Source organism: Sorex fumeus, unplaced genomic scaffold (assembly GCF_029834395.1).
Source record: "Sorex fumeus unplaced genomic scaffold, SorFum_2.1 ptg000033l, whole genome shotgun sequence".
Lineage (NCBI taxonomy): Eukaryota > Metazoa > Chordata > Mammalia > Eulipotyphla > Soricidae > Sorex > Sorex fumeus.
In genome coordinates this window covers 24,285,268-24,312,716 of record NW_026606090.1, presented here as the reverse complement: position 1 = coordinate 24,312,716, position 27,449 = coordinate 24,285,268, and the positions used below count along the sequence as shown (strand labels likewise).

Genomic DNA, 27,449 nt, shown 5'->3' with positions numbered 1-27,449 from the left:
CCTCCTCACAATCTTTTACTTCCAGATAGTGTTATATTTATGCTCTCCCTAACTGGTCACAGACACCTAAATTTTTATCAGGGAAGGACAAATGACAATACAGTATGGAGGCATCATATTCAAACCATTTATTTAATGGTCTCTCACAAATGATTTGGGGGCACCGAAATATTTGAAAGAAAATGTATGTTGTCTTGACATTCAAAAAAAAAAGGGGGTTTCAGGTTTTTTTTTTCCTATACAAGTTTGTTAATTGTGGAATAACAATGACCCAAAGACAATGGAAACAAAGAGCATGAGAGCTGGTAATTAGTAGGAAACAAGCCACTGTGGGGGCTGATGGGTAAGACAGGAACAGGCAAGGATGGCTGGAGGGAAGAGTCCCACTGGAGGAGGCCATTGTTGAAGGGTGATAAAGTGTTATGTATGAGCACCGCCAGGAGTAACTCCTGAGTTCAGAGCCAGGAGTAACCCCTGTTCATTGCCAGATGTGACCCAAAAAGCAAAGAAAGAAAAAATCTTTTAAAAATCTCAACATTAAACAACCTGAAGCAGGAAAAATCCTAAAATGATATGTTATATGCTATTAAGGTGATTTCCAACATACTAAATATAAACATTTATGGAGTTCCTGGTATATGCCATTATTTTGATAGAAGTAAAACACTTAACACCAAGGAAATTAGAACAATAAAAATGTCCTGAAAAAAAAATTTTTATATGACTGTTTCTTTATGGCTAGATGGGTGCATTTATGTCTGTTCTTACAACATGATTGTTAGATCACATCTTCTTTCCAACTTGAGAAAATGTAATACTCTCTTCCCAACAGGAAGTGATGTCAGTGGAAGATGAATCTACATCCTGTTACTGCCTTTTGGACCCATTTGCATGTCATGTGCTCCTGGACAGCTTTGGGACTTATGCCCTGACTGGAGAACCAATCACAGACTGTGCCGTGAAGCAACTCAAGGTGGCGGTGTTTGGCTGCATGTCCTGTAACTCTCTGGATTACAATTTGAGAGTGTACTGTGTAGACAATACCCCTTGTGCATTTCAGGTCAGCCTTTCTCTATGATTCTTCCTTTGGTGTCACAAAAGTATGGGGTTTCCTAAAGAGTACTATCAGAAGGAATTCTCTTGCAGAGGGCCTGGCAAATGGACCCATATCAGTGGATTGTTAGAAATACTGACCCTCCAAAGCAAGGTATTCCTTTCTTACTGCCTGTCCAACAAAATATGAGGTGCAAAAGTTTTGTGGAGGGAAGAGTTAAATGAAGGCATAGTGAAAACAGTGTGTGCTTAGTTAGTAAACTGAACCATAGACAGAATTCAGGGGAAAAATATTTTTTAATGAGTTTTGACTTCAATAGAGGAATTAGAGAAAAGACTTTGAAAACTTCTTGTATAATTTCATGAGAGTTCAGGGATGAGAAAATGCTCATGACTGAGGAAAAGAAAAATAGTCTCTAGGTCAAGAAAGGAGAATAACTTAATCTTCCCAATCCCCACCAAAATGTGAGTTTCTTGACGGGTAGAGTTCACAGAAGTTTGCTTATGATGAGTGAGAAAATTGCTTAACTCAACGGAAGGTTGTAGTTATGGAACAACAATTATAAATTAATTATAAATCATACCTATCAACAGGCAGTTATACAATATCCTGGACACATAGTTTATTAATTATTAGGGCTACCAGGGCAGACATGGTTCAAGGTTCTTTTCCATTTTAGGTACTTCTAATCATGTAAGATGCATTTTAAATTAGCTACTCATGAAGAGGGAAAGTTTATTAATAGCAGCAAGGATATTGCAGAAGTGCCTGTGTAAGCTCAGCCCATATATAAATAGCATAGCTCTCCTGACACACCTCATTCCAAATCTCTGCTATTCCAGTCCTGGATCATTAAGTCCATTAGGCAGAGCATTTCCTCAGTAACTAGCTTTGAAGACACTGAACTGGAAAAACTCATGTTTACCAATAGAAAAGATATGATGAGCTGAATCTGAACATAAGCCGCCAAAGGGGACACAGTATCAAAGTGTGTTCCTAAATCTTCCCTGAATATTTCTTTAGTAATACAGGTCTTTATGAAGGACATACTTAGCATTTGGCTGCTCACAAAGGCATCGGGGCAGGAGTTTAAAAAGTAACTTTACAGTAGAAAAATCTCACCAACACAACCCACCAAATGATTGAGGTTAACCTCAACAGTGATAAGACGTGGGCTGTATGCTCTTAGATATGATGTGATGAGAATGGCATAAAGTCTACTTCTGTAGACTTTATTCCATCATCATCTCACCATTAAAAAAGATCCAGTTTCAACAGAAGGCCATCTTGTATTACACCCAACTAACAATACTCAAAATTTATAAAGGTTAGGGCTAGAGAGATCACTCAAGTGGTCGAGTATCTACCGGGAAGTGTGTGAGGTCCTGAGTTCAATCCTAGGCATAGACCTCAGAGCATCACTGGGTGTGGTCAAGACAATATCAAGAAAACTCTGAGATATTGTCATAAGTAATAGGAGCAAAAGAGACATTATAACTAAACTGTGATGTGGTATATATTAGATATGATCCTGTGGATTTTGCTTCTCAACCAAACTTGGCTGTGTCAAGGCATACTTGTGACTGTGTTCAGGGATCATTACTAGCAGGGCTCATAGGTCATCTGCATGTGAGACAGAACTTTGTCCTTGTTACTCTCTCTATCCCACCTTAGAGTGAACTTGGAAGGAAAGAAAAAAGAGCATTGGATTAAAAAAAAAACTAAGGAAATCTAGATGAAGTATGGACTTTGAGTTAATAATAGTTAATATTGGCTCATCAGTATGGAATTCTAAATAAGTATGCTAAAGAATCATATATATCATACTTTTTTTTTTTATAAACTAAGCGCTGTAGCACTGTCCTCCCATTATTCATTGATTTGCTCAAGTGGGCACCAGTAACATCTCCATTGTGAGACTTATTGTTACTCTTTTTGGCATATAGAATACGCCACAAAGAGCTTACCAGACTCTGCGATGTGGGCAGGATATTCTCAGTAGCTTGCCGGGCTCTCCGAGAGGGACGAAGGAATCGAACCCGGGTCGACTGCAAGGCAAACGCCCCACCCGCTGTGCTATCACTAAAGCTAGTTTAAAATATAAAGTTTGTTTTAGTAAGCAAATAAGAGGGGCATTTTTCACTTGGGAGTCCTTTTGTAAAGAACTTAACTTATACATCATCCTATGATTGCCATTTTATGTTCTACCTTGTCACCCTCAATAAAAGGATTTTTTCCAAATAAAATACATAACTGTCAGCATTCAAAATTTAAAATGCATTGTGATAGTCACTACTATTTAACAGTTATACAATATGTCATGACTGTGGTTCCAGCCACCTTTATGGCAGGAATCTGAAGGCCTGGTGCCAGCTGAGACAACTGTCAGCCGTGGTAATTCCAGGATGGCTGTCTTAAGGAGGAAAGATAAAAACCAGATCCAGGAACTAAGTGATTCCTTCCTTCCTTCAGGCCAATGGCAATGGATCCCAAAAGTCATGTCACCACAGTCATCCTTGCCTATCCTAGAAATAACCAAACTGCCAAAATTACCCCACTATGAGACTCTGAGTGTAGCGAGTGCAGCTACTCTTTCAGCGGAAGAGTCTGACATGGAGCCCTACCAAACACTCTCCAGGGCCTGAAAATTCAGGAAGAGTGAATGATTTTAGATGAAGGTGGTAAATCTCATGAAAAATGGAAAAATTTTTTGTTTTCATATCTGCAGAGGAGATCTTGAAGAAATGAAAAAAAAAGTTAAACTTAAGAAAGCAAGAAATAGAAAATGCCTCCTCGATAAGGTATTTCATGACTGATGATGAGGCTAATAAGTGGGATATACTAAGATGCAGAACTTTTCAAAGTACTAAACATTGAATATTAGTTCTAAAATCTGATCCTAAACAGCTCTGAACATGTTAGTCCGATTTCATAGCATTCCAAAGTAACTAAGTGGTAAAGAATATTTAAAATGTCGTCCCTTTCATTTTGTCAGTGGGCTTCTGATTTACAGGAGTTAAGAGACTTATTCAGGGTCACACCTTTCAAGAAGCAACTAGTACACGTATCACTTGCACATAGTAGAGCACTGTTTACCTTGAGTCTAAATTAAAATGATAATATTTTTACAACACTTTTAGGGTTCTGGGTATCACCTCTAATTCAGTTTCCAGATAACCTAGGGATGAAAAAAATGTTTTTAAAAAATGAGTTTAACATTTGAAAAATAAGAATAATCAAGACTTGCAAAATTTTATTAACTCATTTTTGAGAAGTCACTCAGAAAAAGTAATCTTTGTGGATGGTAGCTACAATCATCAAATTTGGTAATTATGATGAATGCCCCAAATTCTCAAAATAAGAAAAAAAAGAGGGAGCTGAGCAACAGTAACAGCAGATAGGGTGTTTACCTTGCATCGGGCTGACCTGGGTTCAATCCCTGGCACCCCATACAGTCCCCCAAACCTTCCAGGAGAGAGTGATCTCTAAATGCAGAGCCAGAAGTGAACCCTGAGCACCACCAGGTGTGGCCCCAAAACCAAAACCAAGAAGATCCTTCTAGCGACTCAGTGGTAGATCACAGGTCTTGCAGATATGGAGCCGGGGTTCCAACCTAGCACCCCCTCAAAAAAAATCAAAAAGGAAATAGCTGAAAGCTAGTTATAGTGATTAACAAAGTCTGTCAGAAATCAAATATGTTTAAAAGCTCCCGAAGTCAAAAATTAACATCTTGATTGAGAGAAAAAATTTAAAGCACCTTGACCCAAGTTGGGTGTATGATTAATTCAGCCTTATTTTGAAAGGTGAGTGAAGTTGAGAAAACCAGGAGGGCCACGGGAAATTTCTGGCCCCCTTGCTCACTTGGGTACACCCTGGGCCCCCTTCCTCACACAGCCACCTGGGAAGTCGGCCCTGCTCACCAACTTGGAACTTTCTTTGACAGATCATCCCAAGAGTCTAAGTAACTTTTAGATCATCTATTTTCACTCCTGCTGATTGCTACCAGATTCTACCACAGCTCAACTGTTCACAGATAAATATGAAATGCAAGTCTGGGAAATGAGGCTCTAAACACCACTTTTCACTCTTCTCCCACTCCTGTGGGTGCCATGCCCTTCTCAGTCAATGCGAAGGGAAGTGATATCTTCCATTTAATGGGATTCAAATATTTTTATCTCCTCGTTTAGAGATATTTCTGAAAACTATTCTACCTTAGAGAAATGTTTTCCACTGGAGCTTCCTTTGGCCCCATCATTGATTTACCTCCAATGATGTCATCTCCTACTATGTCAAATAGAGTTGGTTTAGATGTGTGTGACAGCTGTCTTGAGCAGCACAAGTCATCATTTAACAGAGGGACTTTAAGAGATGACCGAATAGGTTTTCTGGCCAGTAGAGAGATTAAATTGTAGCTTGCATCTTTTCTATGTATTTACTCTGTAGTTGGTGTCCCTAGCTTTTTTTTCTGTCAGGATCTTACTTTGGGGGATTTTTACCTTTCTAAGCAAATATGTCCAGGAACTTCTTCACAGGATCATTTAAATCACCTTAGTATTCCAAGTCATTTTTTGTAGACTTTTATGTGGTATTTAATTAGAGGGTAAATTATATAGTTATCAACCCATTAAAACTGTCCCACTTTAAGAAAACCTTAGCAACCGTTCATTCCCTGCACCACTAAAACACTTCACACGTTAATATTAACTAAATAATTAAAACCTTATCATATAGGCTGGAAATATTGCATGTAGTGGTGACTTATTTTCTGTAACTGCTAGAACCCTAACTTCAAAATTAATATGCATTTTTAATAGCTTTTCTGAAGAAATCACCTCTCCTGTAATTTACCTCAACCTCACTATGAAGAAATCTTGATTATGGTTTGGAACTAGATACAAGCAGGACCATGACAGGAACTGTGTTTATTAAAGTGCATCTTTCATATAGCAAAGAAATTTTAACAAATATGGTTCTAACTTGGTCTGTGCTCTTAACCAAGTAGTAGTCCTAGATAAAGGACATAGTTGCATATTTTATTTTATTCATATTTCACTGGAAACCATATTCCTTATAATCCTTAAAATCTTTCTTTTATTTGACTGTGGAAGGTCAGTTTCCAGACTCAGTGTTTTTTGGGGGATGATTGGGGGAGGATAGTAGGGGAAAGTTCTGGAGTGGTGAGGAGGCTCATAGGTGCATCATAACAGTTGCTAGTCAACCAGGCCAGTTGGGTTGGCTATACATGGGTCCTTGCAGCACTGGAGGTACCCAGGTCCCCCCTGAAGTGCTCAGAGAGCTTCTAGGGCCACACTCAGTGGTACTCAGGTCTCTAGAGCTGTAGCTGGTGACGCTCAGGAGACCATGTGGCAGCAGGGAATGATCTCAGGTCTGATACATGCCAGGCATTCATCCTAATCGCTGTACTAGCTTGTGACCCCTCCACACCCCCATTTGCTTGTCATCATCCTACAGAAGATTAAATGAGACCAGGAGGGTTTGTTTTTGTTTTGTAATAAAAAATATATTCTCTGCCTAAGAGTGTGAAGAGGGTAAGAAGGAGAAAACTTCTTGTCCTTCCTTCTCCTGTATTTTCATAATGGAGTTGCATCTCCTTGTGTTTAACATTGCTTCTTTAATGAATTTAAACTAAAGGTTGAGGAGTGGTCATGTATTTTGAAAGCAGTAGCAGTTTAAGATCTAGGTTTGGTGAGTGTTCTCTCTCTCTCTTTCTCTCTCTTTCTCTCTCTCTCTCTCTCTCTCTCTCTCTCATACACACACACACAGCTCAAACAAGCCTCGACATAGGGGAAAGCAAGGAATTAAGCACTTATCCCATCTTAGAAAGCAAAAACAACTCATTTTTTTCTTCGTGGCTCCCAGCACTCCTATTCAGTACCTCTCGGTACCCATTACTTACTTGGCATTAATGTGGATTTAGAATCTAATTTCAAAGGATTTCTTCCAGATGTAGTTCTGTGTTTATCAATAATGCAACCTTGGGAAATATTGTTCACGTAAAGCATTTAAAGGAAAACACCACAGCAACATAATTTCAATATGTGTGTGTTTGTGTGTGTGTATGTGTGTATGTATGTGCTTGCACTTCAGTTCAAACAGTTTTGTCTCATAAATATGTAAATTCAGTCTGCCTGTTTTAGTATCCCTGAAGCACACCTGAATATTGCTGCCTGTCTCATTAAATCAACATAAAGAGCTCAGTGAGGCACAAAACACACGTTTCTCCTGGCCACAACTCCTAGAACTGGATGACTAGTAACCCCCAAAGTGAAATGATGAAGTATGGAGACCAGGAAAAACACCAGTCAGAGCCTTTAGGTACATTTCATCTACGAGAAACCAGCCAGATCCTGTTTTCCGGTTTAATTAACAATGATATCAGTTTAACAATAGAAGCGGAGATGGAACAGAAGGCTCTTGTCATCCAGGGGACAGAGAGAAAAATTCACACTGGCCTCCCCTCCCTGTCGGTGATGTAGCCATGGGAGTGACTCAGAACTCACACAAAGAACTTGCCCACGCTGCTCATTTACAAACCTGACTGGCCATCAGAATCATCCAAGCAGGAGTTAAGAAAACACAGATGTCCAAGACCAGCCCCCAAGAGAAATACAATAGGTTAGAGACATGGTGGGGAATACACTGTGAGGAATAATTTTTTGTACTCAAGCATTTATTTCTTTAACTCTAAGTCAGTTGTGCCTTTATAAATATAGTCATTCTTCATTTTAATAATTAATTGGCTTGTTATGGAATAGCTATAATTGTGTAATGTTTTGTGGAAGATGACAGTACACTGTTAGTTTGTGTTGTTGGTTGTATAGGTGGAGTAATCAAACTCTAAAAGAGTGAAAGTGGTAGCATTTAAATTTGGGGCCCCAGGGGCCGAAGCGATAGTACAGAGGGTAGGGAGTTTGCCTTGCACACAGCCAACCCGGGTTCAATCCCCGGCATCCCATATGGTCCCCCAAACATCGCCAGGAGTAATTCCTGAGCATTGCTGGGTATGACCCAAAAAAAGCAAAAAAGAAAAAATTGGAACCCTACAGCAGAATTTCACAATTATTTTTAAAGGGAACACTTTCCTCAATGACAATATATAGGTATCTGCTTTCAAAATTTCTAATATTTTCTATTCATTTTTGGGTCACACCATGCACACTGTATATAGGTAAAAGCACTTGCCTTGCATCATGGGAAATTCAGTGTGACCAATCCCATTTCAAAATCAAGTACCATGTGTGATCCCCTGGGTACCACCAGGCATGATTGCTGAGCTCAGAGACAGGAGTAATACCTGAGTACCAGTGGTTGTCTCCACCCCACTAAAGACAAGCATAGTAAAAGAAAACATAGGAAAATATAATAAAACACTATACAAGGCCATGATTAAATTGTCCTGTTCAAGGCTCAGCTATGTCATTAATCATAAAACTATAAGAAAATAACTTTCTTAGAGAGTATCTATTCATCTATAAATAAAGTAGTTGGTAAATTAAAACTAATATACCTTCTAGTGTGATGGTTCTATATGAAATTTCTAAATATTAAAATATTCTAGGCTCTACAGTAAGTAATGCATGATCTTAAACAATGCTCTTTAGGTCCTGACTAGTTTAGTTTTTTGTACATTAAGGCAACTTTGATTGAAAGGACATAGGTCTATTTATGAGACCATAATTTTTACAGGGTTAACACTTGTTCTACTTTATCTTAAATATGGTATAGTGAGCATATGTCTCTTTATACCTCTTTCTGAATTTGCACTAGAACTTCAAAGGAAGATTATTTTATTATTTAGTTGATTATTTTCTGTGCTCTGAATAATCTTGAGTTCAGACTGAGACACCTCCTATCCCTATGATAAGTACTTTGCTCAGGACCTTGTAGAAATGTGAGTGATATCTTGTGCTTCCATTTTTTTGGTTCATATGATTATTTACTCTAGTGTATGTGACCTCCAAGAAAATTCTTGTGCACATTAAAATCTGAGCAACACTACCCTAAAACCAATGCGAAGTCCTTAACACAAAAAGCAAAACCTCATAATTTGGTGTCTGTCCAACATTATCATCTCCTCCAACCATCCACTTCCACCCTAGCCCTCTCTCACAGTCCCCCTGGCTTCCATGCCTTAGTACACCCCCTTTCCTTCTCTGGAAAGCACTCTCCCTCCTTGACCAAGGCTCAGCTCAACTCTCACTCTGTTATCCCCCAGACTCCTTGCTGTGTTCTTCCTCCAGAGTTAGGCACACTCTGCCTTGTTCTATCCTCATGAACCTACATTTATTGTAATCCATATACATGATACAATCCTAAAGTAAAGTAAGTAAAGGCCCTCCCATTGATCATCGATTTGCTCGAGCGGGCCCAGTAACGTCTCCATTGGAGACTTTGTTGTTACTGTGTCTGGCATATCGAATACTCTCGGTAGCTTGCCGGGCTCTCCGAGAGGGGCGGAGGAATCGAACTCGGGTCGGCCATGTTGGCTGCGTGCAAGGCAGACGCCCTACCCGCTGTGCTATCGCTCCAGCTCCTATAAATAAACATATAGAATTATAATCACCAACTCCTTGATGTAGGAGAGTGTTTCATGTCTCTATACCCAGAGCACAGCACTGAAGGATGCTAATTAAAGCTCCAAGGTAGAACAGGTGACCTGCATCTATGGAAGACCTATAGTTAGCCTTTGGAGTTAATTCCTTTTCCTCCCTGCCCTGATTCTTTTCTTCCATATTTTTAACCCTCATTAAACCCTTGATACTACTTTATTTTAGCCCAAATCTTAGATCCACAACATCATAAATAAACTGGCATGGCTGTGTTCGGTAATAGTAGTTGCTGTTCATGTTTAGGTATTTCACTCATGAAAATTAAAATTTTATTTTTGAGGTCACTCGAAAATTTTAAATGTGTATTTTTAAATGCCATGTTTTAATGTTTTACTCCCTCTATGGCTAGTGGACCCCATATTGAACAGCACAGCTAGGGAACATTTGGATACCAGAAACATTCATCCCACTAATAAGCACAAAGAACTAGAGAAGAGGACTTGGAATTGAATAATTTAATCAAATAACTCTGCAATCTAGTAACAGTTTATGTATACATGAAGGATAAAAGCTGAACAGCTGCCTCTTAGCAGGAAATGTTTTATTAATGTTAGTATATATATATGTATATATATATGATGATATAGTAACATCCAAACAGCTTTCATTCATTCATCATTGAAATATGTTTTGCTACATCAATCTATTTGCCTTCTTACATCTTTTGTAGAATTGGGGAAGATTATAGGACGTGATTAAGGGATTTCAGTTTTCTTATTTATCTTAAGTTGAAAGAAATTTATGTCAATTAATGGGGATTTTAAGCAATGGTTTTAAGGAAATCTGTTATTTCCATTAAAACTCATCCCTTCAGTAGTTTCACTGTATAAATCATTTCTCTTATATTCCCCAAAATGATTCTAAAATTGCAAATTCAGAACAAATTAAAGGGTTTAATCAGAAAAATGTTTTTGAATTGTGGATTTAGTTATAAAAATTTCTCAATGTAAGATACAAGACTTATTTCAGAATATTTTCCCCCTGAACTAAAACTAACTTTGTAAACAACTTACTTTTTCTTTACTATAAATTACTTTTTATGAGCATTGCTATAAATTACATATTTGCTATACCATTTCTTTTGTGCCCTCGTAAATATTGGGTAATCCCTGTGCTTATGATAAATAACTGGGACAAAATGTTGGGGGCTATACCCATGAATTTATCAACTAGGAATTGTCACTTAAATTCAAATACTTTTCTTGATTATTTCAATATGAATTCATATAAATTCATAATGTCGAATTGATAAATTCAATATTACAGTTTCTTGGGTCTGGGATGGTCATTTAGTTGAAAAGATGAGTAGTATATTTAAAATCTTAAGCAACACAAATAATAAAGAACAATTTTTTTCTGATTACTCTGCAGCTTCTATTTCTTAGTCAAGAACCTTGCAAAGTTTATGAGATACAAAAGAATTGTAACACATTATAATATATTCCTAGGATATTGGCATACTTGGCAATGTGTGTCATATCCATGGAAAGAAAATATCTAAGAAGTTGTCTATTTCAACTCTGGAGAAATCCATATTTTCTCTTGAACACACACTTCACTTACATCTTCACCTATTTCTCCACTTCTTTACTTATATCTTTCTAAATAAGTCTCAGTTAAAACTATTTTGCTTCACACAAATAAAATGTGAAAGTTGGTAATTTCATTGTTTTCTTTTTCCTCTTTTCTAGGAAGTAGTTTCAGATGAAAGGCATCAAGGTGGTCAACTGCTGGAAGAACCAAAGTTGCTGCACTTCAAAGGGAATACCTTTAGCCTGCAGATCTCTGTCCTGGACATCCCTCCATTCCTCTGGAGAATCAAACCATTCACTGCATGCCAGGTATTGTCCAAATGACTTTTTAACAGAATTTGCATTGTGTTAATCAAACTGTGTTTTACAAACGGCGATGAAGGGTTTCATGGTTTTAGTGTTTTACAAACGATGGTGAAGGGATTCATCATTTTCTTCCTCCTTTTAAAAGTTTGGGTTTAATATTATGATTGTCACAGAAATGTAACAGTTTGGACCACACACAGAGAATAAAATTCTGTCATAAGTTCACAGGTTTCAGAAAGGTGTGGAAAAGGTGTTGTCTCTCAGTTAATGCGACATTTCTCCTTTCTCCTGTTTGAACTGTTGCTCTGAATAGATTGAAGATGATCTTCAAACGATATTGGTTGGATGGGGAGTAATTAAAATAAATTCATTATGAAACATTTTTATTATGTTCTGCAAAAAAGGAACTTGATGCCAATGAGAAATTGGAGAAGGGTGATGATATTGTTATAGAGAGCTGTAGTCAAACAGCTAAGAACAGAGCATTCTTTCTTGAGTTAGGAAGTTGCTGCCAAGTAAACTAAGCATGACGGAAATTATATTGAGAGCCCAAGAAATGAGAATTATTCCTTTCAAGACTCCTTCTAAATAAAGGCATTTATGTTACTGTTCACATATCTCTTTTATAGAAAATTTTAGGGGTGATGGGTTGGATTAAGTTTTTTTCTCACAATTCTGGGGCCTTGAAGTCAAAGTTCAGCATTCTGCAGTGAACTCTCTTCCTTTTTTGCAGACTGCCTGTACTTTTGAACAGGAGGGAAGAGATACAGACAGAGAGAGTCAGAGACAGAGACAAAGACAGGAGAGAGAATAGAGAAAGTAGAGTGCAAGGGAGAGAAAAAACAAGATGGGCTGAAGAGAGAAAAAGAGACAACTCTATCATTTCTCTTTTTCTTGGGAATTTTGTTTTATACATTGCAAAATGATGTATTCTCCTGGATCTTTTTTAGAATAATTTTTAGCTTTAAGATATCAACCTGTGTCAACTTTTGATTCTGCCACTGAATCCTGTGGAAATGATAATTATGCCTCTTAGAATCCTTATGAATGAATATTACTGTCATAAGCAACCCAGCAGTGAGCCACGCTTTCATAACCGCCATTTGTGCTTTAAGGAACAGGACGTTTCCTTGGCCATATAAAACCTTTTGGTGGACACCTATTGATCTGGAATCACAGGAGACTTTTAGACTTCTTTGTTCTACCTGTCAGCTCAACTTGCTGAGTCCCGTGGGCTTCTCTAACCTTTCCATCCCTGCAGCATTCATTCCGTTCAAGGTTATACTGCATGGCGGGAGGGAACAAGCCAGATCACAAAGAGAAAAACATTGCTTCACCAGGAGAGTTAGAAAAACGTTGAACCAGTAGCCCTGTCCACTTCTAAAATTCAGAATTCCCGAGATGAACACGGTTCTGTTTTCCTAGTTTCGGCTCAGGCTTCTTATGACTTAGGGAATTGCCCCTCTTAGATACAGTTTTAGTAGATTGAAAGCAATAATAACACTTCTTAGAGCATCAAACTTATTGTTTTGCACATACAGCACTATTTCTTAGGGCGAGAAGTCTTCCACGAGTAACTATGATGTTTATGATGCTCCAGGTCTAGCTGTCTCTGCTTCCCAGTAAACACTAACACAGTCTCTAGTTCATATTGAGCTTCAGGGTGCTATAAAGACAAGTCCTGATAGTCATGCAAATTCTCCTGTATTAATCTTTATAGGTTACAAGAGTCTCACTCTACACTATCTAAAGCTAGTGACTCAGTTCAAAATAACTATTAGATTTAATGCTTGGAGATAAAAATCTGATGAAAGATCTAATATATTGTGGCAGCACTTAAACAATAATTCCAGTACTATGGATTCCAAAGGGAACAGGGAGAAGTTGGGAAACTAATGCTGCAAGCTCAAAGGCTAGAGCTCGCATGGGGCTTTCTGCTCCTTTCTTCCTTTATTTTCACGACCCATGCAAACAATTTACTGGCCCCTATCAGCACTGAAATCCCTTGACTTTTAATATATTGTAATTGTGTTAATGGTCATGCTGTTTACTCTGAGTAAGCATTTTGAGAAGGGTTTGTGCTCAGCGTACTCAACCATCATATAAAAACCATGAGCCCGGCAAGCTACTGAGAATATCCCACCTGCATGGAAGAGCTTGGCAAGCCCCTCGTGGCATATTCAATATGCCAAAAACAGTAACAACAAGTCTCACAATGGAGACATTACTGGTGCCCACTAGAGCAAATTGATGAACAATGGGAGAATGGTGCTACAGTGCGACTTACAAACTTGGCATGGCTAAGAGAGAAGAGGCTTTCCACAGGGGCTGCTGGTTCGGAGCTAGCAAAGGTATATCCTGGAATCAACACACAGAAAAACTACCACTATAGGTTTGTCCTTTGTAGTAAACTATCTCTACTCTGGAAGATCTCTAGTAAATTATCCTTATTTCCCTAATTGCAGGTTAGGAATTTAGGAATCAGCATGGTACCCAAACATTCCTCTCCCAAGAAATATTTTATTCTGGAAAAGTGGCTTATTCCAGGAAGAAACCAACCTGGGGGGGGGGGGGGGAGGAACCAGGTACAAGGAGCCCGTCTGATCTACAGACTGCATGGGAAACACTGCTAGGAAAGGCTGGATATTTGGATCCAGAACTGGGTGCTGAGGCCAGTGTACAGGAATACCACATGGCTTTTAAATCCTCCCAGTTTAGGTTTTCCTCCATTACAATTCATAAAATGCCTTTTTAGAAACTTTATTTGCTTATGAAGCCAGGAATGAAGGATGAGTAGAAATTAAGAACTAAACGAGTTCTTAGTACAGACACAATGCGCATCCGCCAATCCCGAAAAAGGGAGATTCGTAAGACTAGTTCTCCCCAAATAAAAATATAACGTTTTTTTCCCCAAGCTTTAGAGTCAACCACATTGAGTGAAACCCTCCATAGCTCTAGCAGCCCTCCTCTAGAAGGTAAATAACTCTGTTCCCATTAGGTTACAGAGACGTGGGGGATACTTACTCATGGTTTCCTTTATCCCACGCTGTCTATGGGGAGAGAACCTTTAATAGACTTCAGACAGGCTGGAGCGATAGCACAATGGGTAAGGCATTTGCCTTGCATGGGGCTGATCCAGGTTCAATTTCCAGCATCCCATATGGTCCCACAAGAACTGCCAGGAGTAATTCCTGAGCACAGAGCCAGGAGTAACCCCTGAGCGCATCGCCAGGTGTGACCCAAAAAGCATATATATATATATATATATATATATATATAGAGAGAGAGAGAGAGAGAGAGAGAGAGAGAGAGAAGAGAGAGACAGAGAGAGAAAGAGACATCAGACAATAAAATACCCATTTGTTTTTTAAATCCAACTAAGTCAGACTGTCACCTCTCTAGGATAGAAGCAGCTGACTTTTCAGCACACTGTGCATCTTGGAGAACCCAGTGTCTATCTCCCTGCTAGGATATGATTTACATTCTCTCCATCTGCTAGAAAGCTGATTACAATGGAAATCAAAATGAAAATATTTCCAGAAATCTTTAAACACCCATAAGTTTGCTATACTTTGTCCGCCCATAGAAGTTTCCACATAATTTCTCTCAACTCAGTGAGCCTTTTGTGTGTGTGTGTGTGTGTGTGTGTGTGTGTGTGTGTGTGTTCTGGGGTTTCTTACACAAATCATTCTAGCACTACACCCTCTGTCAGACTGTCTGCTTCTTTTTACTATTGTCCCCATATTCAATTCTACCACCCTCACCTCTCGGTAAACCTCCTACTGAAGATAAGCGCTCCGCTTCGGTTGCATTGTATATTCCTTATTCCTCTACTGTGTTACTTTATACCCAGCATATAAGTGAGGTCATTCTGTGTCTGTCCCTCTCCTGACTAACTTCACCCAGGATGATACACTCCAAATTCATCCATGTAGCAGTAGATTGCATTTCATCTGGTAGATCACAATAGTATCCCACTGTGTATATGTTTCATTGTTTATCTGGTCACCGGTTCTTGGAGACTTGGGTTGTTTCCAGGTTTTATTTATGTATTTATTTATTATTTTATTTTTAAATAAAGTTGCTTATGATTTGTTACATTCAATATTCCAACAGAAATCCTGACACCGTTGTACCTTCCCACCACCACCGTTATTTACAATTTTTCTAATCACCCCTCACATCTGCCTCTATGACAAGTGCTGAATAATCTATATTGTTATAAATAATTTGATAAAAATGATCAAAAATGTTTTCTTGGAAGAAAAGTGTGTGAAGATTGCGTATCTCAATCTACCTAAGCCCTTGTATAAGAGATTGCTAACATGTTTTTACAAGTTAATGTTTATGTCTTGTTTATCAATATTGGTTGCCTTCTACTTTACATCCCGTTCAATGCGGTATGCTACTCCTGGTTCATCAGTGATGTAGACTTTGTGATGTCGCATGGCTGCAAATGTGACCATGAGCTCCAAGAATTAAAAAAATTTGAATGGGCTAATGTAACAACTAAATTTTTAACTGGATAGGACTTTGGGTGCCCCGGATGACTCAGCCTGGCATAGGGTCTGGAAGCATCTCTGCAACTTAATCTCTTTCGATATTTATATATAAGTCCCTGGAACGATAGCACAGCGGTAGGGCGTTCGCCTTACAAGCGGCCAACATGGCCGACCCGAGTTCGATTCCTCCTCCCCTCTCGGAGAGCCCGGCAAGCTACCGAGAGTAGCTTGCCCGCACGGCAGAGCCTGGCAAGCTCCCTGTGACGTATTCGATATGCCAAACACAGTAACAACAAAGTCTCCAATGGAGACGTTACTGGGCCCGCTCGAGCAAATCGACGATCAACGGGAGGGCCTTTACCTTTACCTTTACCCTGGAACATGGCCAGTTAATGAGCTTATTTGGCACCAAAGGCAGTTCATGGGCATGACTGCCAGGCTTCCTGAATGTATTTGCTTTTTTTTTTTTTAATAAATGAAAGCAAAAACATTTTCTCTGAAAATCACAGTATTCTAATTCTGTTATTTTTAACTGTTTTGTTGAGCACTATTGACAGCTGTTATTCAAGTCAAGAATAAAATGTATCCCTTCAATACTGTCTTACAATCAGATTTTAAAAATATTTTGATTAGATGCAGTAGAATGGAAAAAAGAAAGAGAAAATGGTGATTCTTCTTTCTTTCTGCTAGGAAAGATCTCTGCAGTGGACATTTGTCTTTTACCTTTCTTCCAGTGTTTTTAGGGGAAAATATATAAGGAATTTAGTGTGTGGTACTAAGGAAGACATGTTTAATAAATGGTCAATGATATTTTTTGTTAAGAAGGTAAACATTCCTAAGGATTCAAATCTGCTACTAAAAAAATTTGGATTTATGTAATAGAGGAACCTTTAATTCAGTTTTTATGATCCTAAATTCCAGGCACTTATAGCTTATTTTTCGCCCTCCCGTTGATCGTCGATTTGCTCGAGCGGGCCCAGTAACGTCTCCATTGGAGACTTTGTTGTTACTGTGTCTGGCATATCGAATACTCTCGGTAGCTTACCAGGCTCTCCGAGAGGGGCGGAGGAATCGAACTCGGGTCGGCGGCCATGTTGGCCGCGTGTAAGGCGAACGCCCTACCCGCTGTGCTATCGCTCCAGCCCATAGCTTATTTAATGACTCAAATTTCAGTTTTAGGAAACAAAAAACCTTTGCTTGATTATATATAACACCTGTACACCACAGGGTCTGAAGTTAGTTATTTTCATTGAAGAGTATGAAATTCCATAAAAATATACTGGTTTGCAGAAGAGAATCATTTGCAGACTATTAAAAGGAGAATGGAGAGAGTCAGGATGTGGCAGCAGGTGACAGAAGGTCTTAGTAGGGAACTGTGATCAACAAAGCAGTCCCTGGGGAGTCTTCTGGCCTCTATGCAAAGGAATGACTAATGAAAGCAGAGTTCCTAGGTGTCCCCACTCATGATTGCTTAAAGAGAGACCATAACACTATTCTCTGAAGGGAACCCAACTACTCTCTGCCTTGCTCTTAGTCAAGCCAGAGCTCCCTCATTAACTCTATGTGGTAGAGACCGGAGACAGGAAGGCTGAGGAGGAGGTTACTATGGTTTTTTATAATGAAATCAAAGAAAGGGAGCATTAATGGAGATAAAGGAATAGGAGGAGAAAAGCTGTGAGCAAGAGATGGTGATAAAAGGTAGACCTGTTCCCCCAAAGTCAAGGCCAAATAAGTTTAAATCCAACTTTCACCTCAACCATGCATCTGATCTGGCCCAGGGTCTGATGCCAATGATTGATGATAATGAAGTGCATCTGAGAGAAGCAGCTATCAGAGAAGTCCAGTGTGAGAGAGTGATTGTGCCTGTAAACAGATAGGACCTAGAGGGGTTCACTATGTATTTGAGGTACAGAGTCAGCATTATCTGTGATTTATATGATAAAGGGAAGTGCAGGAGAGGCATGAAGAGTTGAACTAGACAACGTGAAGAAGTGGCAGAACTTGTAAAACATATTGTCACTTACTTGGTGCAGGTAAAATGTATTTTTGAGTGTTTAAGAGAAAGAGACTTCCTCTCTAGCTTGCTGGGAGGCTGCAGAATCAGAAGTGCCCTGTGCTGTAGGGTCTCCAACTGGGATGGAAGGAGAGACCACCAGGAATTAAAACTGCATAGGAACAAGTGGGGAAAATCTATCACTGAATGGTTCAGTCAAGTCGTACTCTGATCACTGGTGGTATAAGCAAGTTATGACCAGTCCAAAACCTTCTTAGTGACCAGGACCAGCATGCTTCCCCCTAGAAGACAACTTCCTGGGGAGCAGCTATGGGGCACCTTTCTGTCTTGTCCTGCTTCAGAGAGAATATCTTTAATTTCAACTGGAATTACATTCAAGGGTTTTTTTTTTTTTGGTCAAGGATAGAGCAACTATTCAAGTTATCTCAACCAAGAAGATATTTAATCAAGGGATTTATGGGCTGACAAAACCTTTGGAATGCCTGTGAGGCCCAAGGTCAGAGGAAACCTGTAATAATACTAGACAAGCAGCAGAAAGTTCACGACCACACAGTCGCACTGCAGCAGGAGCAGGGAACCTCTGCTCCCCTCCTGCCTTCTGAGACTAGCACCTGTGACTCCCATGAGTAAAATAGAAATGTGAACTCTCTACTAGCAAAAGGTCTGGAAGGATAATTTTCAGATTCCTGCTCCTGCCATGTAGGGGCGACTGAGAAAGAGCAGCATAGTTTCCCGGTCCTACCTGCCCACAGCTCTGTTAGACAGGAATAAAGTCAATGGGGAAAAGCTATCACTGAATGGCTCAGTCAAGTCATACTCTGATCACTGGTGGTATAAGCAAGTTATGACCAGTCCAAAACCTACTTAATGACCAGGACCAGCATGCTTCCCCCTAGAAGACAACTCTAAGTGTCACACATGCAGACCCTCTCAATCTTGGTCTTCTCTTGAACAGACATCAGTGGCTTTTCCCTTTGATCAGAGTTAAAAACATATAAGTCAACTGACAAAAGCCACAAAGTTCTTATATGTTTTAGAGCGATGCATGGTTGAGGTGAAAATTGGATTGTGTTCTCTCATACTCTCCCAGTTTTCTCCCACTTTTCTCTCCTCCATTGTGCAATAATCTATTACTTCCTTGTTAATTTTCCCCACAAGTGACCAAAAGTAGGATGTGTGAGGCTCTCATTGAGGAAAATTAGGGGGGGGGGGGGGGAAAAGCCCTCATCTTTGAACACAGGATTATCTAAGTAACTCATAGTTTCTCAAAGTGAGTAGAATAAAAATTTTTATCCTGATCTTTATTAGTCTTATAACACTTGCTGCCCTTACCAGTTACACTTCAGATATCAAACAACCAGACTTGATAAATCAAGGTTAGTATTTCAGGTAGTTATATTGAGAGCAATGTATAAACGGGTCCATTAGTGAAATGATTTGAAAAGAGAGAAAAGGAAAAATGAAGATTAGTAGAAGTTATTCTTTAGTGGCCAGGCCCCCAGCATAATTTGAGTAGAAAGGGAAAAGGTGGGGTTTTATTGGAAATTTAAAAAAATCAGTGAATATCACATTATTATAAAGCCGCATGCCTGAACACAGTCTAATTGCTGAAAATATTTGGCTGGTATTAGGGGGAATGAGTGATCTATTTAGTTTTTTTTCTTTTTGGGTCACACCTGGCTATGCACAGGGGTTACTCCTGGCACTGCACTCAGGAATTACTCCTGCTGGTGCTCAGAGGACCATATGGGATGCTGGGAATCGAACCTGGGTCTGCCGTGTGTAAGGCAAACAGCCTACCTACTACTGTGCTATCGCTTCAGCCCCTCTATTTAGCATTTTTAACCTCCACCCCCACGCTCCCCTGTTTAGTAAAAATTGCTTTTGCTACTCACTTTTAAATCTTGAGACTAGGAATAAAAATAATTGTATATTGTTTCTTATGGTTTATCTAGGACAGTGTCTGGCTCTAATAATCACCATACACATAATGTGAAATGACTGAACAAATGCTTTAGTGCAGTATACTGCTTTGGGGAAGCACAGATTCTACGTCTCTCTCTCTGAGACATGTGTGCATGGTATGCCTTTGTAGAAGGTATAAGGTTTTTTTTTTTTTTGATACATCAGCAGTATTTTTTCCCTATCTACACAATTTTGCATGAGTTGGTGGTGGGGTAAGTCCTGGCTAGTCACATAATTTTTATTTGAGATTTCCTCTTACCAAAAGAAGGCAGGAAGATGAAACAGGAAGTCTTCTAACAAGGAATTTTTCCTCTGCTAGAGGAAACAAAAAAAGATAAATATTTGCTATCATTCTTTCTCGTTGTGGATATCACCAAGTGAAGTACGAGCTGTTATGTGTGGCTATGGAATTCGAATATTAACTGTCAATTGAAATTAACATTAGTTTTCTTTGTGTTGCTTGGCGTATGCTGGAACATTTTAACAACGATTCCACCCGAGTCTCTTAGGCAGTTAGCCCGGCTGTTGACATCACTATCATTACTGCTGCTTAATCTTTCTCTTCCACACTCAGCTCAGCTGGGTTTGGTACACAGGACCCTTCTTTTTCTCCCCATCTACCCTGCAGGAAGTCCCGTTCTCCCGCGTGTGGTGCAGTAACCGGCAGCCCCTGCACTGTGCCTTCTCCCTAGAGCGCTACACGCCTACCACCACCCAGCTGTCCTGCAAAATCTGTATCCGGCAGCTCAAAGGCCATGAACAGATACTGCAAGTGCAAACGTCAATCCTAGAGGTGAGTCCTTGAAGGATGGGTGCTTCAATCTGGATTCGAAAAGACAGAAGAAAATGGTCCCTTGTTCATTTGTGCAATATAGAAGAAAAAGAGCTGAAAAACGCACAACTCTTTTAATCGTCATCACTAACACTGTCAAATAAGCTTTTTCTCCGCATAAGGACTGAACTGAGCTTCCATTGGCAAGAAATTTAGCCCATCAGAACTGAAGTTCTCTGGAGAAGCCTTCCTTTGGGGAAGGAACTGGATCAGGAGGTTCTATACACAGAACCACAGTTTAATAGTACACTGGAGGATTGGGCTACCAGGAGACATCCATTATTTTCTGGCAGTGTGGTTCCTCCTCACCCTTGCACTTTTCTGGCTGGTTCTGACTAGCTTTTCAGAAGTCATTTACCATATATATGTTCTTACCTCTCCCTAGTTTTAGCTCCATAATGTGTTACACTTTCTCATGCCCCCAAGGTTCGGGGTTTTGAATATCCCATTTCTATTAAACCTAGATTTATCACTACAATAAATATTAATCTCCTCCATCAAAAAAGGAAATGGAAACTTAGAAGGGAAGGACCTTTACCAAGATCATACTATTATTGAAGGGAAGAATTAGAATGGGAGTCAAAAGGGAAATCACTTGGGATCCAATGCAAAAGGTGCTGCATGTATGACATGACTTTAGTCTGACCTAAACCAATGGGTGACTTTATGACTTTGGCTTTGAGGATCGAGACCCAACAATAATATTCTCTCTTGAATGGTTTTCGGGAGGGAGCGGAAGAAGATAGCTTACAAGTTGAATTCAAGGTAGCTTATATGACACTTTCATGTATAACTTCTAAAGTAATCCCTGACATGCTTAGAAAAACATATATTATAGTTAAACTATAGAATATTGCATATATTCACATTGATATTCTATATACACAGTGGATTGGGGATAAGATCTAACATTTCATATACATACACCTCGTTTTCAGTATTTTTTTCCTCTCTGGAAACTTGTAGCTTTATATTATCATCACTTCTTTGTCTAGACTCATCTCAACTCATTGTTTATGCAAAAGGAGTACTTCTAATTCCCCAAATAGTTTTCTGAAGAGCGGATGGCTTTCCACAGGATTGTGTCTCAAAATTGATAGCTGTCTTAACTGACATGTTTATACAGTATTTGCATTCATTATTGCCAATTAGCATTATGTGCTAAAGTACTTTTGATAGGAAAGGTAAAGCCAGAAGGCTAAGGTAAGATATATTTAGAATCTCTACCTTGAGCAGTCATGCCATAGTTAGCACAATACATCTCAAAGTCAAACAAAAACTGCAGGACTGTTTCCATATAAAAACAAAAGGAAAATATAAGAAGTGTAAAAGAACATAAAGATGCCTGCAGTGCTCATTTCTCTAGATGTCTGAATGTCTATGAACATGTTAACAGAAAAGCATAGGTTTAATGGGGCGAGAGAGAAAATTCAGGGGTGAAGGTACTCGCCTTGTAATTAGTCAAACTCAGTTACATCCCAGTACAGAAATAGCCCCGCAGCACATCAGGAGAGGTCCCTGTGCACAGAGCAGGAGTAAGACCTGAGCACTGCTAGGTGTGGCCCAAACTCCCCCCCCCCCCCTCCAAAAACAAAACTCCCCAAAAGAATTAAAAGTGTAACAGGGTTTTTTTGTAAGAAAAAAGAAGTATCAACTCTTTTTTTTTTCCATTACAAGATATAGAAAAGAAATTTAATATAGTTGCTATACCCTGCTACCTCTGTTCCTTGCTTAAATAGATTTTCAAATCCATATAAGAAAAAATAAGCTGATATACATAATCAAGGGCTGGAGTAATAGCACAGCAGTAGGGCATTTGACTTGTGCGCAGCTAGCCCGGCCAAGCTGGGTTCAATTCCTCCACCCCTCTCAGAGACCCTGGCAAGCTACCGAGATATATTCAATATGCCAAACACAGTAACATGATGTCTCACAATGGAGATGTTACTGGGCCCGCTCGAGCAAATACATAATCATCTTTATTCGTTTGACAGCCACATCCTGCAATGCTCAGGACATATCCTGGCTCTGCTCCCAAGGGTCACTCCTGTCAAGGTTCAGGAGTACGTATGTGCTGCCTGGGATTGAACTTGGTCCAACTGTGTGCAAGGCAAGCATCTTCCCTATGATACTGTTGCTCTGACCCCACAATCATCTTTATTTATCTAATTCATTTTTAGTTTATGAAAGGTCCCTCCTAAGTACTGCTTAGAGGGAAAAGGACTTGGGGGTGCCATACTGTAATTCTTAGCTAAAATTGGTCAGTGGGTTCAGTGTGAAGGCCCACAATGCTGCTGCTCAGGTCACACTATGTGGAGCTGGGAATTAGCTGAGATACTCTGAAGATATTTGGGGGCCCAGGCAGTGTTTGGGGTATCTTGTGGCTAATTTTCTGGCAAACTGTGTTTACCTAGGGAAGAGACAGGATACGTTCTAAGTGTGACTGTATATCAGTCAGTGAATTAGAAACAATAGAGCAATAATTTAAATCTATCCTACAGCATTGCCACTAGGCTAGAATTTACTACATTGGGTTATTTTATTACTACATTGGATTACTAATATTGCACAGTAATGGTCACTCTAAAGAATAGAAAAAAATGTATTACCTTGACCACTGAAATACTTTTTCAATGTGAGATGATCTGTCTGATTGTACTAATTTTAATAAATTAGTAAAATTTGGGGACAAAAATGATGCTATAACAAGCCTACTTTTGCCCTTTATGTGTCTGTCATGAGTTTGATCCCTGGCATCCTATATGATCCCCTGAGCACAGCTAGGAGTACTTCCTTAGTACAAAGTCGGAGTACCACCATGTGTAGCCCAAAAACTAAATAAGTAAAATCTTAGTCATTAAAAGTCACTAAAGTTTCTAAAGTTGTTTCTTTGAATTTTTCTTTTAATATCCCCACATTCTGGAAAAAAAATTCATTATTTAGATTCATAGCTCACACTTTTCCTTTAAAGGACTATATTTTGGGTCCCATTTTTTCCCATTATTTTATTGATTTCACAATGGGACTATATAAGATAAAGATGTATATGTAAATAAGTATAAATGTGGTTTTATGACTATATGTATAATTTAGTAAAATAATATCTAAATACATAATTTTGTATGGTTATCATCCTCTTGAAGGCATATAAGGCTTTATTTCCTATGTCTTGTCTATCTTTCAAGCTTCTCACCTAAGTAGTTTTCCAAATATAGTACAATCAGACAGATTATCTCACACTGAAAAAGTATTTTAGTGGTAAAGGTAATACATTTTTGTCGATTCTTTAGAGTGACCATTATTGTGCGAGTCTTTACAAACAGACTCTTCCCTTCAACTTAACCCAATTCAGTAATGGTTACTATCAGTTTACACACTAATAAAACAGTATTACCAATCAAAAACTATATGTGAACTGAAGCAAAGTCATTTTTCTTATATTAAAAGATGGAAAAATCCCCAGGTAACTTATTTCCTTATTTCATTATTCCCTATTAATGTAATATTATTGAAAAATCTATTTTTCTGTAAGAACAACTTAAATGAGAATCTTGCACATTACAGTTTTCTCTTCAAGCTTCTATCTTATCTTTCTTCCAAAAATGGTGAAGGTTAGGGCATGATTTGTCTGTTTCAAAATGGACCAAATACTGGGAATTTCTCATTGATGTACAACTCCCAAGCTAGCCAGGTAGCAACCGCTTATCTCAGATGTGCAGAGCATGAGAATCTACTGTTCCACTGCATATTAAATTTAAACAATCAGAGAATGTGATGTATCTACAGAATTCTTATTACTTGGCTCAGGTGTCTTTTAGAATGCATCAGAAGTTGCCTTCTTAGACCAGTTGGCTAAGCATCAATCTCACAAGATGTATAATCCTTACTCACAGAAAATATTTAAATTTAGAAACTTCTGAGGAAATGAGGCCCACTTACTAATGTGTACTAAATGGGAAAAATATTTTAGGTCAATCTTATGAAATATTTTTTAATATCCAAATTAAACCACTCTGTACAGATTTGGGGGAAGATACTATGTATCAGTGTGGTCTGTCTTCTGCCAACAGTAAAATCAGCAGTAAAATAAAAAAAATTATTTTTTTTCTGTCAACCGAGCTTAGTAGACAAGGCCAATTGATAACCATGAGAGCTTCCAGAAATCTTCTGTCTATAGCAGTCCTCTGGCATGGATGCCTTCAATGTTTATAGTTTTATTGTCAAGTCCCTTTTACAAAGTTAATATCCTTTGGTGTCATTTTTAACAATATCTACTATCTTATATAGAATTCTTTTTCTCTCTAGTGGCTAATATCTATTTAAAGAACATTACTCTTCCTTTAAGTCAAGAAATACTTAAGCTATTCCTTTTGATTTGCATTTTTAAAAGCTAGAAGAAATTTTATACAGTGCTAAAAATTATGTATCTTGTAACCAATTTTATGCCTGAGTTGGTACATTTTATAACCATCTAACATATCACAAAAGAATTGTCCACTGAAATCGCCCTTTTTTACTTAGTCAAGAGCAATGCATCCTTTTAAGGCCAACCCAAATGCCTCTTTCATGAATCACTTTATGTTTTAAATTACTGAAGCATATCACTCAGGATACATTTTTCTTGACCTCACTACATTATACTTTCTGTGCTTGTTTTGTAGCAGTGTGATGTAGTGATGTATATATAGGTATAGATATAAATATCTATATTTGCAGAAGCCTACTCTTAGCTACATGTCTAACCACCTGGTGATTTTTGGTTTTTATCATCTTTGTGTAGTCAAAAAAAAAGAAAACACTGAAAGACTGTTTAGAAAATTGAGGCTGAGTGAGGTCTTATAGTATCCAAGGTCATTGAGTTAGGAAGTATAGAGAGACTCATAGCCAAGCAAGGCCTTTCTCACCTGAAAACTGCTTTTTCTATTGTACCGTGTTAACTAACCCTACATACAGGAAGAACTTGAGTGTGCATTGTTGTATAGCATCCTAGTGATTAGAATTAAAACAAGTGTGTAGAATGTCAAGTTTAATATGCAGCACATACTTGGAATTTCTGAGAAGATAAAATACGTGAAAACCATCAAATGCTTTTTTGTTTTGTTTTTACCACGGGATTGCATTTTCTTGAAACATTGTCTGGGACATCCTTTGGGGTATGCAGATTTAAGGTATTGTAAGCAGTTCTCAAAGTATAATTAATTGTATCTTATGGTTATAGAAATTTGAAACATCAACCATCATTGATAAGATCTGTACCTGAACCTTTCAGTGAACATATATTTAAGTATAACCAAGTCTGAAGGGTTAAATTTCTATGGGCTTGGACGGTAGCTGAGAAGAGCCGCCATGACTATGGTGTTCCTAGAAGGAAATTGAAAGACTAGAAATTGGCATTTACTCCAAGAACACAATAAAATTAACTTGAAAAGATATATGTTCACCTTTGTTCATTGCATTGCTAAGTACAATAACCAGAATATAGAAATAATGTTTCATGGGAAATGAATAAATAAGTTGCACTATACATATACAGCTATTAGAAAAGATGAAATTGTTCAGTTTGTTGCAAGTTGGATAGAACTGGAGGGCATCAAGTGGAATAAGTTAGAGGAAGGATGAATATCTGATACTTTCATTCATCTGTGGCATGTAAAACAAGGGAATGCAGCAAATAATGACAAACACTTGGTCACTGATTATAAAACTGATTACCAAGCAGTAGGCAGAGGGAATGGGAGAGGAAGAAACCGACTGGAAGTGGCATTGGACAGTGATAGGGGGTCATGTGACAGTGAGGATGCAAGTCAAAATCATAAATATTGATAATATTATAACCATGCTACATTGACTATAATAAGAATAAAATTGTAGTATTAACAAGAAGAGAAGAAAAGTGATTGGGGAAAGCTCCCAGGACTTTTGGGAAAGGTGTGTATTGTTATTTTTTTTTTTGGAAATATAAAATCCAGTGTTGGGATAATCTCTAATTAGAATATCACAAAGCTGAAAATCAGGGTGGTAACCAGGGACATAGTCTCATTTGAAATTCAGAGTTCTTTTCCAAGTGTATTCGGGTGGGTGACATAGTAACATAATCCTGCTAAAGTGAGTCAACAGAATTGAAGCCCCCCATATTCATGCTGGCTCCTGGAGAGTGGCCACTCAACTCTTAGAAAGGATCCCCTCATGACCCCACCTACAGGGGACAGCAAGGCAGTTGCTTCCTTCTGATTCAGCAGGAGAGATAATTGCAGATAAAACTTGACTCTCTTTTAAGGGTCACTTGATTAGGTCAGGTCATACAGGGAAATCTCTCCTTACCAGGACATAATTAATTAATCTGACTCTAATTATGTCTGCAGAACCCTCTCTGTCAGTAAGAACATGTCATAATCAGAGGAGTGATTTAGTCAATACTTTTCTGGTCTTAAAACTCTATTCATCTGTATAAACAGAAACACCTGCTCTAGTCTGAACAATATCTGTGTGATTTCATGCTGGTTACGATTATCTAATTGTCATGATGTATTGAAAGAGCAAAGCTACACTGGACATCTCAAATCTGAAGCAAGATGAGGGACAGTAGACTGACATTTTCCTGCTTGCACCACTTC

The 27,449-nt window shown here is 38.6% G+C and overlaps 1 protein-coding gene across 1 annotated transcript in view; it reads left to right on the top strand.

Annotated features, from left to right (window-relative positions):
- Positions 1-27,449, top strand: part of UNC5D (unc-5 netrin receptor D) — a 620,243-nt gene that overhangs the window by 576,433 nt on the left and 16,361 nt on the right. The window contains exons 14-16 of the mRNA XM_056116771.1: positions 833-1,060; positions 11,376-11,525; positions 20,632-20,796. Coding sequence (XP_055972746.1) covers positions 833-1,060; positions 11,376-11,525; positions 20,632-20,796 — 543 coding nt within the window. The remainder of the gene's footprint in view (positions 1-832; positions 1,061-11,375; positions 11,526-20,631; positions 20,797-27,449) is intronic.